The sequence below is a fragment of the Elaeis guineensis genome, chromosome 1, assembly GCF_000442705.2.
Source record: "Elaeis guineensis isolate ETL-2024a chromosome 1, EG11, whole genome shotgun sequence".
Lineage (NCBI taxonomy): Eukaryota > Viridiplantae > Streptophyta > Magnoliopsida > Arecales > Arecaceae > Elaeis > Elaeis guineensis.
The window spans coordinates 166,250,967-166,266,401 of NC_025993.2; the positions used below are offsets into that span (position 1 = coordinate 166,250,967).

The window sequence follows — 15,435 nt, forward strand, 5'->3', positions numbered from 1 at the left end:
CCACGCGTCACCTCGATGAACGCCTCCCGAGTCCCGACAATCGAGCACGTTTTTAACGGACCAGATGAGCGAATCCACTATTGAATGGTCCAGATATTTCCAAATAAAAGGCGAACAAGAAATAACATTACCGACATAAATGCGATATAAAGGAGGAACTACCATGCTCGCATCTCCCATTTGCTCTCCTATTCTCTCTCCTCTCCTCTACGCCGCTAAATTCTCTTCTTAAAACCCTCACTAGATTTAGTGGCGATATCTTTCTCCTTGTTCCCCACCCTTCTCTCTCCATCTCTCTCCTTTTCCTTTCTTTGCTTCTAGGGTTTCGATGAATTGATCGATCGCCATGGCGGAGATGTCAAGACTTCTTGGGATCTTCCAAGAAGACAGGGTGCCGAGGGATTTCTCCCAGAGATTACGCTCCGATTCTATCAGGCCGTCGCTGGAGAGATTCCTCGCGATCCTCGAGGTCGGAATCAGAGACGGTGGAGGTGACCGGCGCGGTTTTGAGAGCTGGACTCGGTCCCAGATCGAAGCGGTGGTCTCGGTGGCTAGGCTGATCGCTTTGGCTGTACGCTCCACTTCCGGTATGAAGCTAGTCCTCTTCTTTTCTCGGAATTTATGGGGATTCGAACGGATTTGCCGAATCAATTCGCGATCTTTTTGTGATTTTCTTGGATGTTTTTAGTTCCCGAGCATGTGGAGTCGGTGGTAGTGGCGATCTTGGAGAAGTCGTTGGAGTTCTGCATCTTTTTTCTCGAGAAATCGGCTTTTGACGGCGATGATTTCAGCTCGCAGGTACACTTCTTGGACAGAATGTTTTCATTCTGAAATGAATCGAGTCGAGATTACGCTCTCTGATCATCTAATTCCTGTTGAGTATGAAGATATCGGTACTACCAGTTCAGAATAGTCAGTCTTTTACTTTGATGGGTTTTGATATTCTCTTGTTGAATTCGTAGGAATATGTTGTGTTCATCTAGCATGGTTCGTAAATGGGATTTAAGTGCAATCAGTGTAGAGCAAAACTAGCTAAATTTCTAGTGTGCTATATGGTACCATGATCTGGAGCCCTATGATGAATTTGTTGATATGCATCGTTTGGTTGACCTTTTCTTATTCTCCTGGAAGTCAAATGTTCATTGATGATGTAAAGACACTAGCAAGTTTAGCAGTGGCATCTGGAAATGATGCATAGGATAAGGAGGTAGTATGATTTGATTTAAATTCTCATGAAGTTGCTGAGTATAACTGGCATTAATGAAGGTCTGGAAAATAATGTTTAGTGTTGTCCCCTATAACCTTGATACTCATGAAATTGTCAAGTGTCTTGTTGCCTCCTATATATAGTTGATCGTTGAAAAAACTCCACTAAATCATGGCATGTGTAACACTGTCTTGGTTCATGTGAACGTGGTATCTAACAGTAATGGAATAATATGCAGCATATAGCCTGATTGATTCAAGAGAAAGGGCATGGATATGACCTATTCAAGAGGAATATTTGATGATTGTCAGTGATTCAGTCCTTGGTTTGCATTTCAAACACACTTGTCTATGTTTTAGATACAGTTATCACTGTTTTATGGAAGATATGCTTCATTTTGTGCAGTCTTGGAACTAAACATTAAATGACCTCAAAGCAATTTTTTGGCCAGCAGGCATTTGATCATTAAATGATAGGTAAACCAGGAACTGGGCAACAATAACAGGAGGGAAAAAATGGATGAGGAAAGGAAAGAAAGGTTGGTATATAATGAGTACTAGTGACCAGAGAAAAATAAATAAAGTCAATAAACCCGTGTGATGCCCATGATTGATTCAAGAAGAAAGAATAATCCATATTGTGATGTAGGAGGAGGGAGTACTTGATGGACATGGTCCCATTATTGGGAGATATTTGGGTTCCTTTTTTTTTAATTGATGTGTGATTCGATAAAATACTTTTAGTTCCATTGTGTTTCCAAGAAAGAACTATGAGGATTGTTCTTGTGTAAAAAAGTATTCTACAAAAGCAAGGTTCACCCCTCTTGCGAAAATTCTGAAGCTTCTATTTGCTAAAATTTCCATTAAAGGAGATTCCGTCAAACTATTCACTGGCCATACACTACCAAAGTGGTGGCATAGAACTTTGGACCTAACAGTTATGTTTACTTTTGGATTTTGGCAACAACCACACCAGTAGTTCCACAGTAGCATCATATATTAAAATAAATGAAGAAGCCTTGGCTTAAGTGTGAGTGTGTGTGTTTGTGCGCGCGCATGCGCGCGTTTGTAATTTTTAAGTTTAAAAGTTGGATCAAACTTTTTGGACAAGACCAGTGCAGAGGATGTCAGGAAGAATCTTTAATTAAATTAATCACAACTTAATCCTGATTTAAACAAGTTCCTAACTCATCTAATGTAATAGTTATTTCCAGGATATATTGTTTTGGTTTTGGTCAGAATCAAAGGGAAAACCTAACTGTGTTTTGGTTTTTGGTAATAAACTTTTAATGATTACATTTATTAGTCATTCTTACTTGTTGCTTTTCAAAACCATTCTTTGTTACTTTTATGTTTTTAATTTTTCTGCACATATTGATGCTATGTGATTTTAATCATTATATGTCCCTAAGAAACCTTCACAAAATTACAACATTAACAATATGATCTGTTGTTTAGATGGCATCTGGCAGTGCTGTTTAACTTTACTACTTTTATAACCTCCTTTTTGTGAGTTTGATTTTTAAGTATTTCTTTATCATTTTTAAAAATACTGTTCCAAAGTGTCAAGTACAATATTTGTAATATTTAAATGATGTATAATGTATCATTTAACTTTTGTATCTTTTCTACTTGCTCTTCACATTTTCCAAGTTACTTTGATTGTATAAGTTTGAAGTGAAACCACCTAAAACAAGATTGTTTCGTTCTATAGTGTGGTTCTCCTTACAATTCTCTAGCGCACTCAATGTGGATCATAGTGACAGTTCTTGCCATATTCTTTGCCATGACTTCTTACTGCTCTTGCAGCGGATCTTGGTACTTGAGAGCACACTACCCTATCACTAACACCATCTTTCTCCTTTCAAACAAAGGTGAAAAATGAAGCGTTGTTTTTTCCTCTTTCTATTTGATGGTTGTATGTATGGTTCTAGTCTAGTCCATGTATGGTATCATATTGGTTGATATAATTAGGAGCAGGATTCAGAAATTGGAGTTATGAACTCTTTATTAAATTGAAAATGTCAATCTTATACTTCAGAGCAGTGCAATCTGGACATACCTTTTTTTTTTTTGGGACATGTCAGACATGTGGCCACGTAGAACACTACATGGTGTTCCTTGACATTTCACACTATCAAAATATGATGCCATCTTTGAAAGTTTTAGTTTAACATAACAATCAGAAGCCATTTTATCAAATCTTATGAATTAAAGAGCACAGGTCTATATCATTATTCATTAATCATGTAATATATCTGTACATATTTACACATACCTTGGTTTTTTTCATATAGACTTCATTGTATCAGATCTGTCATAATAGCTATAATTTATCATACTTCTCTATAGAATCTATGTAGCCATCTTCCTTTGTATGTCTCATTGTGCTTTATATCTAAACCTTGCGAATGAGGATGGAGGTGATCTGGTCACTTGTTTCACACCAAGTGTTGAAGATTCCGCCAGTTTCTGTCTAGTTTCAACAGTTCAGTCAAGATTAATGAAACTCAGATTTTTGAGTAGCAGGTGTATATGTTCAAGATTTTGTAATATTTTCTAAACTTTGTTAGTATTAGTCAATACCCTATTTATCTATGGCTCTAAGTATCTAATTTCTGTTATTTTTGGCTAGACTTTGTTATTGTAGCAGGCAACATGCAATTTTGATGTGTCTTTACTAATTGGATTATATGTTCCTGGGATTCTTTCCATGAACTAGTTTTGTTTAAAATGATATTAAAATGAAATAGCGAAATAAAATGGATTCTTATTTTGATGATCTTTTCTTGCTTAAAATGTTTTTTAAAATGGACCTAATAGATATGCTTAAATAGTTCTTTTCTTGCCCAAATAAGTTATTAAAACGAAATAAAATCAATATGTTTAAAGAAAAGTTCAGTCAAATACAAAAATTAAAACAGATATGGGAAATTATTTTCAGTTAAATGTAAAAATTGTAGTAAGTACAATAAATTATAAAAAAATATAGAACATTGAAGGAAAATTAGAAGCATTAGAGGAAGTGTAGGATAACTATAAAATTTGATAAAAGTGTACTATATTTTATGTATTAAGTTTTAGAATATTTAAGTTTCAACTTGAAACCACCCAAACTACGCAAACTATTGTCCTAGTTAACTGAAAACACAATGGAATGATGTGAAATAACTTTTCTTGATTCTGTTACATTTCTGTTTTTGGAGTTTTAAAATGATTTGTTTGATCAAAACTCCAAAATTCTATGCAAAACTATCGAAACCATTGAAAACTGCTGAAATTGAGTTTGAAAACCTTGTTTGACACACAGGCACATGTCTATGGAGTCTGAGCAGATAAGAGAAAAGCATCACATAGTGGGAGGGGGGCGAAATGTAGAGCTGTTCAAATGTTTTCTCAGTTTATATTAAATATGCATTCCTTTCTCTTGCATATGAAGTGTATTTATTTAGAGCTCTACTGATGACTTTCCTCCCTTACTACAAAATAAAGTCAAGAAATTCTAAGTAGTTTCCGTTTTACCATTTGTCCTATTAGTCAGCATTCAAAATGAACTTCTCAATAAGTACCGTTAAATTTAACATGATGCGAGCATAAAATGTTAAGTTGATATTTTCACGAGGGATGTGTTACCAATGAGTTGAGAAGATGTGTGTTTCTTTCACATTTTATTAGGAGGTTAGATTGAACACGAGCATTAGTAAGATTGCTCAAGTTTCTATGAAGGGGATCATATAGAATTATGTGCAAAAGCTGATGTCTTTCATGTGCAGTACTCCAAGGTGTTGTGTGCGCACAGGGTAGTGGCTGCATTCAAAGGATTGTTGATTTGTTTCTACAAAAAGAGAAAGAAAGTAGATAAAGTCAATGTGCTAGAATGCAAAGTTACTGTATGCAATTCAGATGTCAAAATGATAGCTGTAAGCAAATTTACTAAGATGTGAGTATTAGTAAACCAATAGAATTTACTATCTGATCTTGTACTCTTGTGCAAGTGCATGTGGTATTAACTCTCAACCACTCAAAAATGTGCGCTCAAAAGATTTTATCAATCCTTCGATTTGTTCCTTTCCCATTCTGTTCCTCTACCACTGTTTGCTGTTGCTCCTTTATTGGCTTTTTGTCTATGTTTTCGATGTTAAAGACTCTAACAAGATACTTCAAAGGATGAACACATAAGTAATTTGAATGTAAGCTAAAATGGCGTCCTTGTCAATAAGGTCAAGCTCTTCTTGGTACCTTGTCTTTGCATGATTCTTTTGTATAGTGTGTGATTGGTTCTGTGTTAAGTTTAAACTTTAGGCTAACTAATGCATTATAATAAAGACACTGTATACATGCGAGGGATAAAATTTTGCTTCACTAGAAATGTGCCAGCAATATAAACATGATTTTCATGCATAAACATCTGCCAACTTATTCAGGCATGTTAACTATTAAGTATTATAAATTTTTGAAAATAACAAAATTATTTAGGATATCAGGTATAAATGTATTTAGTTTTTATTATCTCATCCTGTTAACTATCACAAGTTATTCATGTTTGAATCTACTGGATCTTTTTACCAATAATAAAGAATATAAAGTCTAATTAAACTGAATATGCTGATTTTTTATAAAATATATGATTATCCTGAACTTGTTCTATTCAAGTTGTTGCCTTCATAGGCCATATTTTTAGTTGGAAACACGGAGAAGGGTTCAGGAGTGCTGTGTATCTAAGTAGTATATGGAAATAGTTGGGATGAGTGATGCATGAGTGGAAGATGGATGGCTGTGATTTCATCTAAGTTGTCTGATGAAAGTAAGAGGAGTAGAAATGACTCTGTTAACATTTCTGATTAAAGGTTTCTACTCTATCATATAACTTGATAAACACATTTACATTTTTGGTTGCTGGCTACTCTTGAAACCCTGTGTGTGTGTGTGTGTGAAAGAGAGAGAGAGAGAGAGAGAGAGAGAGAGAGAGAGAGAGAGAGAGAGAACTGAACCAAGAGGAGTGTACTTATTAAGATAGGAATATCTATAGATGTAGCAGGCAGAGATTTAACAAACCAATTTTTTTTAAAATTTTTATTTTGTATGGAACTCATGGATGAGTGCTGCAAGAACCATGAATTGATGGCTTGATAAATACATCCCGAATTTTTGGCTGGTGCATCCTTCTTTAAGATAAGAGCATGAACTGAACTAGGAAGGTTGTGTTTATTAAAGATGGGAGTATCCAAAGCTGTGTAATGAGTGGAGACTTTTGAAGCTTCACTTAAACTGAAAATGCTACTTAAGTTTTTTTTTTATTTGCGATCTGCATGACAAAGTTCATGGTTATATTTTGACCTGTGATCTTTGCTAGATAAAGATTATATAAAAAATGAACAGCCAAATGAAAAATAAGGTCTGAAACTGGACATCAATTTTCAGCTTCTGATTTTTTTTTTCAGGAAATAAGTTTGGTGTATATAATGACTAAATAAAATATTGTGTTTACTTACTATTTTACACAGAGAAAAAGTTTTAACATGTAAAGACGCTAAACATAATTTAAGCCTAATCTACACCTGTTATGTTCTGTATGGTACTCTTCAAAGTCATCTTCTTGGTAGTATTGCAGGGGTCAACCCAGATATATAGTACTTGTGTCTTGAATATATGATTTGGTTGCTTCCTCTTGTAGTTTGTTAATGGGTACAAGGAAAGCTTGTTGAAATTCTTGGTGCAATGTGCTTTTTTTTTTTGTGTGTGTGGGGGGGGGGGGGGGGGGGGCGGTCAAGACTCAAGAATAAAGTCATTTCATTTTATACATCATTTTCTGTTGCTTATAGTTTGTTCTGTGTCTTTTTGCATAGCTTATACTCTGTCAATTTGCAGAATATCGTAGTGCAGTTCTTGCAATCAGTATTAGCTGATGGAATTATCAAAGAATATCCTAGTCCTGTAAATAACTATGTAGAGCAGTTGTCAAGTATTCCGGTTTATCATGACAGTGTGGAATTGGGCAGTAATCCTGTATGCAGTCTGCAAGGTAGGACCTACATGATGCACATGTTTATAATTAAAAGCTATTAATTTATTTAGCTTGTTGTTGGCTTTAGTTTGTTCTCACTTAACTTGCATGACTCTTTTGGATAGGTTTTCACTGCTTTAAGGATGCGAATATGGTGGAAAGTCTTCTGGTAACTTCTGAGTTCTTCCAATCAGATAATGTCGTTGCAGAATTAAATGATTCACTCCACCCAGAGGCTTCAGATTGCACGATGCCTCTAGCACAACACATAGCAGTCGTTCACTTGAAATGCTTACCTCGTCTCCTTATGCTATGTAAAAAAATGCTCGGGCCTCCAATTTCTCTTGATGAACAGGAGGAGGATGTAAATTTCAGCTTGAGATTGTCTTTCAGTCAAAAAATTTTGAACGTGGTCCGAAATCTTGCCCAGGAAACCCCTCATGATGTTCGCGATGCTGAGTTGTTATGTGCAGTTGTGAGCTGTGCTGATACACTGCCAACCTTGTTTAGATCGAAGTTTGACTTTATTAACTACGACTTGGCGACTGTTAGAAATGACATAGGGAGCCTCTCATTACAAATTTTGGAAGAATTTCTACAGTTTGTCCAAATTGTCTTCCATGGTGACAATATATTTCAAAATATCCAGACATGCATAATTGCTTCCATGATGGACATTTTAGATTCCAAGGTTTGGAGATATGATGGTACATGTTCTTCGCCAAGACCCCCATTAGTTTACTGCCCTCAAATTGTTCTCTATGTGCTAAAGCTTCTCAAGGATACTAAAAATTGGGGATCTCGAACTCATAATCTGAAGGAAGAGTCAGATTTATCTGATTATTTTTGTAAATCTGGGACTAATGTTCCAGTATGCCATGTTCGCTCTGAGCAGGTTTTCATGCTTAGAAAGTATAATTGGGAAGAGTATTTGTCATGGATATTTCCAAAGTCAGAGCAATGGATAGATGGCTTGATACATCTAGCCTTTTTCCTCCATTCGGAAGGGGTTAAATCAAGGTCAATGGCTGATAAATCACGTATAAGTTGCACAAAGCCTGCTATTGCATCAGATCAGGAATATGCTGTTAGTCATGAAGATGAAGCCATTTTTGGGGATCTTTTCTCTGAATCTAGCCGATCTGCAGCAACGGGTGATGGACTTGATCAGCCAACTGCTGTGGCTACTGTTACTGGTATCTCCAGCAGTCCCCACTTGCCTATCCAAGCAGCAACTGAATTGCTGAACTTTCTGAAGTTGTGTGTCTTTTCTCCAGAGTGGCATCATACTGTATATAAAGATGCTTGCAGAAAAGTTGATGCAGGTCATATAAATCAACTACTTTCAATTCTTAATTGCCAATACTGTTTTTCTGGTGAAAGGAAATCTGAGAACTGTGCTGCCTTGCATTCGCAGACAACATTTCTGCATATCAATGATATCTGCTTTGAACTCATGCATGGTCTTATAGTTCATCATGCTTTATCAACATCTCTTAAAGAACACCTTGTTGATCAAGTGCTGAAGGTTGAAAATGGAATGTATGTCTATAATCATTATACTCTTACTCTGCTAGCTCATGTTCTTATTTCCAGGGGAGATTTGGATGGTGGTCTGACAATTAAAATCTATGAGGGATATATTAATTTTGTTCTGGAGAAAGCAAAGAATATTTGTTGCAAATGTCCTGAACCCAGTGATTTCTTCAGTACTCTCCCTTGTGCTTTTCACTTGGAAATTCTGCTGATGGCTTTCCATCGATCAAATGAAGCTGAGAAAACTGCTCTGGCAAATTCTGTGCTTTCCTCGATCAAAAAGATCGATGCTCATCCAGCTGGATTTACTGCAAAGCAACTTTTTTGCTGGGCTCTACTAGTTTCACGGCTGCTTTTAGTGTTACGGCATATGGTATTGTACCCATCTACTTGCCCACCATGGTTGCTTTTGCGGTTGCGATCTAGATTGAGGGAAACTCCTCGTAAAACATGTCATTTTTATTTATTAAATGACCACTTGTCATCCTGGGCATCAACTGTAGTAGAATGCATTCTGTGTGATTCCATCAAAGATGTTTCAGTTGTTAGTTGCTTGCTTCCACAGCTGATTGATGTCACCCCCCATCCTTCTGCAATATGTGGAGATAACTCTGCCTTCCGGCGATTAGCCTTGAACTGGGATGACTTGTCTACTGCTTTTTCATGGATTCTTGGTTTCTGGAGAGGTAAAAAGGCTGAAGCAGTGGAACAGCTAATACTCGAAAGATATATCTTTTCACTTTGTTTGGGTACTGTCTCTTGTATCTATTCTGGTTTGAGTTGCACACTTCTTGAGGGAAACGATTGGCTGAATCTTGACTTCTCAGATATGGATTCATTCCTAAAATTTGCTCTTGCTGTGATGAATAACAGTTCTGTTGTTTGCAAGGATGTTGATTTGTCAGTTGTAGTTTTTAATCTGCTTCAGCAGTTACACTCTGAGCAATTACCAGATATGCCTACACCACAAGGTTGGGATTTTCTGAGGAAGCGTGCATGGCTTTCCTTTGTTCTCTCCCTTATTTATGCTGGTATTTGGAGATATTCTGTGAGATGTGCAGTTCCTGGAGTTAAGTCTCACTGGATCCAGGATGCCAAGGATGGTGAGCTTTTTAAACTGGGTGAGGGCATAATTCAGAACATAATTCAGGGAAACAAGGGTGGAAGATTTTTGTATTTGCTAGTTTCTATTTTGAAAACAAACTTGCAAGTTCTTCAGGCAGCATTTGTTTCTATACTCAATCATGGTCAGCATCTTTCAGATGGGTTCTCTCCTCTTATATTACTTAGACACACTGGGTTAGACAAATGCAAACAAGATCTTCTGATTGAGAAGACTGGTTGCAATGTTTTGCATCTGGAGACGATACATGGCCTCCTGGTGAAGTTGGATGAAATTTCGTTGAAAGAGGATACAAGAAATACAAGTCATATTTTTTTGAGGTGCTTGTTTCATGGTTTCCCATCACATGCAGATTCTCACAGTGGTGTTCTTCTTTCTTGCATTCTTACGGTAAAAGAGGTTATTTGTGCTGTGGATGGGTATCTCAAAGTCAAAGATGCAGAAGGAAGAGTTCAGGTAGAGAACGAGGTCATTTGCCAGCTTCTTGATACAGTTATGGTGATAAAATCTGATAGGATTTTCCAATGCATCAATGAGGAATGCAAATCTATATATTCTAGTTTGGTTGCTCATCATAAGGAATTGAAAGACTACAGTGATTTGTTTGTCTTGAAGCAGTTGGAAGGTTTTTTGGCAGATGCTAGTTCTAGAGAGGTAGTTGATAGTGATCTACTGGAAATGCTAATTTCCAGTGTTGTTGATTTTATTGAATGCCTTCGAAAAGATGATTTCAAAGCAGAAATCTATAAATTTTATCTGGGTTTTGATAATGCAACAAAGGAAGCAAAGGAAATTTTCGGTGGGCAATGTGGTAATCTGCTGGTTCTCATCAATGCATTGAATAAGTGCCATTCTGAGACAGTTAATTTGAAGGTACTAAACTTATTTATTGATCTTCTAGCTAGTGGACATTGCCCTGGTCTCAATGATAAACTACAGAAAAATTTTCTTGGGATGGACTTGTCTTGCCTATCACATTGGCTAGAAAATAGGTTCTTAGGATGCACAGTAGAGTCCACTGAGGGAAGCATTGCTGCAAAAGGAAGTTCTACTGCACTCAGAGAGTCGACTATGGATTTTATTATGCGTCTTGTATCCCAACCATGTGAAATGTCCAGAGAACTCCAGGGTCGACTAACTGAAGCTATGCTTATGTTACTTGATAGTGCATTTATGTTGTGTGATATTCAAACTGCTAAAGCTTATTTCAATTTTGTTCTTCAACTTCTAAATGGCGAGCCCTCAATAAAGCAACTTTTGGAAAAGACTGTAATGCTAATGGAGAAACTTGTTGATAGTGAGAGTTTGCTACATGGACTGAAATTCCTATTTGGTTTTGTTGGGGCTGTATTGGGTGGTTTTGGAGCTAATAAGAGTGCTGCAGATAAGCTTTCATCAAAACTGTGCTTGGGTAATAGTTTTGGGTCAGGATCTGTAGTACCCAAACCAGTTAACTCAAGAAAAAATTCGGAGAATTTGGTTCTACCTGCTAATCAGGAAGGAAATTCTGCACAGATTGATTGTGATGCAACTTCTGCAGATGAAGATGAAGATGATGGCACATCTGATGGGGAGTTGGGTAGTGTAGACAAGGATGAAGAGGAGGATAGCAATAGTGAAAGGGCATTGGCCTCTAAAGTATGCACATTTACATCTAGTGGCAGTAATTTCATGGAGCAACATTGGTATTTCTGCTATACTTGTGATTTAACTGTCTCTAAGGGCTGCTGTTCCATATGCGCCAAGGTTTGCCACCGAGGCCATCGTGTTGTCTATTCTCGATCAAGTCGATTCTTTTGTGATTGTGGGGCTGGAGGCGTCAGGGGAAGCAGTTGTCAGTGTTTGAAGCCTCGAAAATTTACTGGAAGCAACAATTTACCAGCTCAGAATACCAGTAATTTTCCATCCTTTCTACCCTTCTCTGAAGATGGTGATCAGGCAGCAGACAGTGATTCAGATTTGGATGATGATGTTTGCGTGGATATGGGCAGTTGCTTCAAGTTATCAGTCCCCAGAGATGTACAAGATGGACTACCTGTTATACTTGAAAAACTCGATATGGAAGGTCGGCTGCTTGAACTATGTAACAGAATGCTTCCCACAGTAATCAACCGTAGAGAATCAAACCTTTTAAAAGATAAGAAGGTAATTCTGGGTGATGATAAGTTATTGTCCTGCAGCATTGATCTTTTTCAACTGAAGAAGGCTTTCAAAAGTGGATCATTGGACCTGAAGATAAAGGCCGATTATCCAAACTCCAGGGAACTTAAATCACATCTGGCTAGTGGTTCTCTCACCAAATCCTTACTCAGTGTCAGTGCTCGAGGTAGGCTTGCTGCTGGTGAAGGAGATAAAGTTGCTATATTTGATGTTGGGCAACTAATTGGTCAACCTACTGTTGCACCTGTGACAGCAGACAAGAGCAATGTCAAGCCACTATCTAAAAACATAGTTCGCTTTGAAATAGTCCATCTAGTTTTTAATCCTGTGATAGAAAATTATCTTGCTGTAGCTGGATATGAGGAATGCCAGGTCCTTACTGTGAATCCTCGTGGTGAAGTGACTGACCGTCTTGCAATTGAACTTGCTCTTCAAGGTGCCTATATTCGTCGAGTGGAATGGGTTCCAGGTTCTCAGGTTCAGCTCATGGTGGTCACCAACATGTTTGTCAAGATATATGACCTTTCACAGGATAACATTAGTCCCATGCACTACTTCACACTGTCTAATGATTTGATTGTGGATGCCACACTTGTTCCAGCTTCGTCGGGGAAGGCTTTTCTCCTTGTTCTATCAGAAGCTGGGTTTCTATTCAGGCTAGAAGTATCAATGGAAGGTGATGTGGGGGCCAAAACATTAACAGACATTATCAGGGTCCAGGACAAGGATATTCAGCCCAAAGGCCTTTCATTGTATTTTTCTTCGACCTACAAACTGCTTTTCCTGTCATATCAAGATGGCACTACCTTGATGGGGCGCTTAGATGCTAATGCAACATCTCTTATTGAGATATCTTATGTGTATGAAGATGATCAAGAAGGTAAAATTAGGCCAGCTGGGTTGCATCATTGGAAAGAATTGCTTTCTGGTAGTGGGATATTTGTTTGCCTCTCAAGTCATAAATTAAATGCTGCACTTGCAGTATCTATGGGTCCTCGCGAGTTATTTGCACAGAACATGAAATATGGTGCAGGCTCATCTTTGCCTTTGGTTGGCATTGCTTCCTACAAACCTTTGTCCAAAGATAGAACTCACTGTCTTGTTTTACATGATGATGGAAGCCTTCAGATTTACTCACATATACCTATGGGTGTTGACACTGCAGCAAATTCGAGTATAGACCACACAAAGAAGTTGGGATCCAGCATTTTGAGTAATAGGGCTTATGCTGGTTCAAACCCAGAATTCCCGCTTGATTTTTTTGAAAAAACAATGTGTATCACTAGTGAAGTGAAGCTGAGTTGTGACGCTGTCAAGAATGGTGATTCAGAAGGTATCAAACAAAGGTTAACATCTGATGATGGATTTCTTGAGGGCACTAATCTTGCAGGATTTAAGGTATGATGACTATTTCTTCCCAAGGTGGTCCTCAAGCATTTGTATTTAGTCGTTTAGGCTATAATTGCTGTTTTGCATCTCAGTGCATGTGTGCTGCTATATGGCTTTTGTTTGTTTCCTTTGGTTTGCTTATTGTTAAGAAGGATAATTATGGAGTTTTCATTTTTTGCATTTGCTTAGGTAACAGTATCAAATTCAAATCCTGATATTGTCATGGTTGGTTGTCGTATACATGTGGGTAGTACGTCAGCAAGCCATATTCCTTCTGAGGTTACAATTTTTCAGAGAGTAGTTAAACTAGATGAAGGCATGCGATCATGGTATGACATTCCTTTTACAATTGCTGAGTCACTCCTGGCTGATGAAGAGTTTACAATCTCTGTGGGCAGAACCTTTGATGGTTCAACTCCGCCTAGGATAGACTCTTTGGAAGTTTATGGTCGTGCTAAGGATGAATTTGGTTGGAAAGAGAAAATGGATGCTGTGCTGGATATGGAATCCCATGTCCTTGGTGCTAATTCTGGTACTGGAGGTGCTGGAAAGAAGTTCCGTGCCATGCAAGCAGCTCCTATTCAGGAGCAAGTTTTAGCAGATGCTCTTAAGCTTCTTTCGAGAATTTATTCATTGTGCAGGTCACATTGTTCTACTGAAGTTGAGGATGCAATCATGGTGCTTAATAAGCTTAAATGCAGGGCGTTGCTAGAAATCATATTTCAGAGTGACAGAGAACCACTGCTTCAGTCTGTTGCATGTCATGTTCTTCAGGCAGTGTTCCCGAAGAGGGAGATCTACTATCATGTAGCTACCATTTGCTTAACAGGGATCATCCTCTATTTTTTTCTCTTTTATTTTTTTTCTTTTCCTTCTTAACTTCCTGCTCAATTTTTATGGCTTTACCAGGTGAAAGATACCATGCGCCTCCTAGGAGTGGTAAAATCTCTTCCTATGCTCATTTCAAGAACAGGAGTTGGAGGTGCTGCATCTGGGTGGGTGATCAAGGAGTTCACGGCACAGATGCATGCAGTGTCAAAAATTGCAATACATAGGAGGTCAAACATGGCCAGCTTCCTGGAAACTCATGGTATCTCAGAAACATTTTGCATTTTGCCTGCACACAATGCATCTACTATCTCAAATATATAAAACTTCCAAGTGCCTCTTTATTAGTCTATCTTCAAGTTCCGAAGTTCTGTCTGTATTCCTGAAAAAATTGATCCCTATCGTTCATATTATGTGACTGTCTTTTGCTTTCACTACTGGTGACACCCCTTCCCCCCCATTCTCTCTAATGATATATTGTATTGCAGCTATCTAACAGTCTTCCTCCTCTTATGCTTTACCATGTGGATCCCATGTACCAGCTTCTAGTTTAATAATTGATTTTGGCATATCTGATGTGTGCTAGGAGAAGCTTGGTGATTGGCCGTTATCTAAATCTTATCCAGGATTGATATGTGCGGTACATGGAAAGAAGATCGATGATTCCACTACCAACTTTTGTTGGTAAACTTCTCTAGTTTAGCTCTTAATGGGAGGGGGAGAGAGGAGAACTGAGACGGATGTCTTGAGGTTCTTCTTTTTGAATAAAAACTTTATTAGAATGTCCTCGGTAAGGAGGCTGATGGTCGGATGATCAGTCTAGAAATTTGTAATATTTAGAGATATTCTAAATATTAATATTATACATATAGGCTTAGGAATCCATCATCTATGTATTTATGTACTTCTTAAAAGTGCAAAGTCAAACTAGCTCGACATGGTGAAATATTTGTCACTCAATCTTTACTCTTGTCTTTTGCTTGCTCAATTTAAATCGCTCAAGATGATGGTTCATAACATCAAGGACCGCCTCTTAGATTATAAACCATATTTAGGATCAAGTTGATGAAAACACATTGCTTGTGCATTCATAATGGAATTATGGTGTCCTAGTGATTACCATTACTCATCAATGTGCGGATCTTCACTTTGCTCGGTGCTTTCTTGTAGTCATGGCACTGGTGAAACT

The 15,435-nt window shown here is 37.7% G+C and overlaps 1 protein-coding gene across 1 annotated transcript in view; it reads left to right on the plus strand.

The window, feature by feature from the left end:
• The first annotated feature begins 203 nt into the window (after nt 1-203).
• LOC105060303 (auxin transport protein BIG) overlaps nt 204-15,435 on the plus strand; it is a 28,103-nt gene continuing 12,871 nt past the window's right edge. Inside the window, exons 1-6 of the mRNA XM_010943964.3 lie at nt 204-587; nt 689-798; nt 7,075-7,228; nt 7,336-13,427; nt 13,608-14,225; nt 14,328-14,508. Of these exons, the coding sequence (XP_010942266.1) occupies nt 347-587; nt 689-798; nt 7,075-7,228; nt 7,336-13,427; nt 13,608-14,225; nt 14,328-14,508 (7,396 nt within the window). The 5' untranslated portion in view covers nt 204-346. The remainder of the gene's footprint in view (nt 588-688; nt 799-7,074; nt 7,229-7,335; nt 13,428-13,607; nt 14,226-14,327; nt 14,509-15,435) is intronic.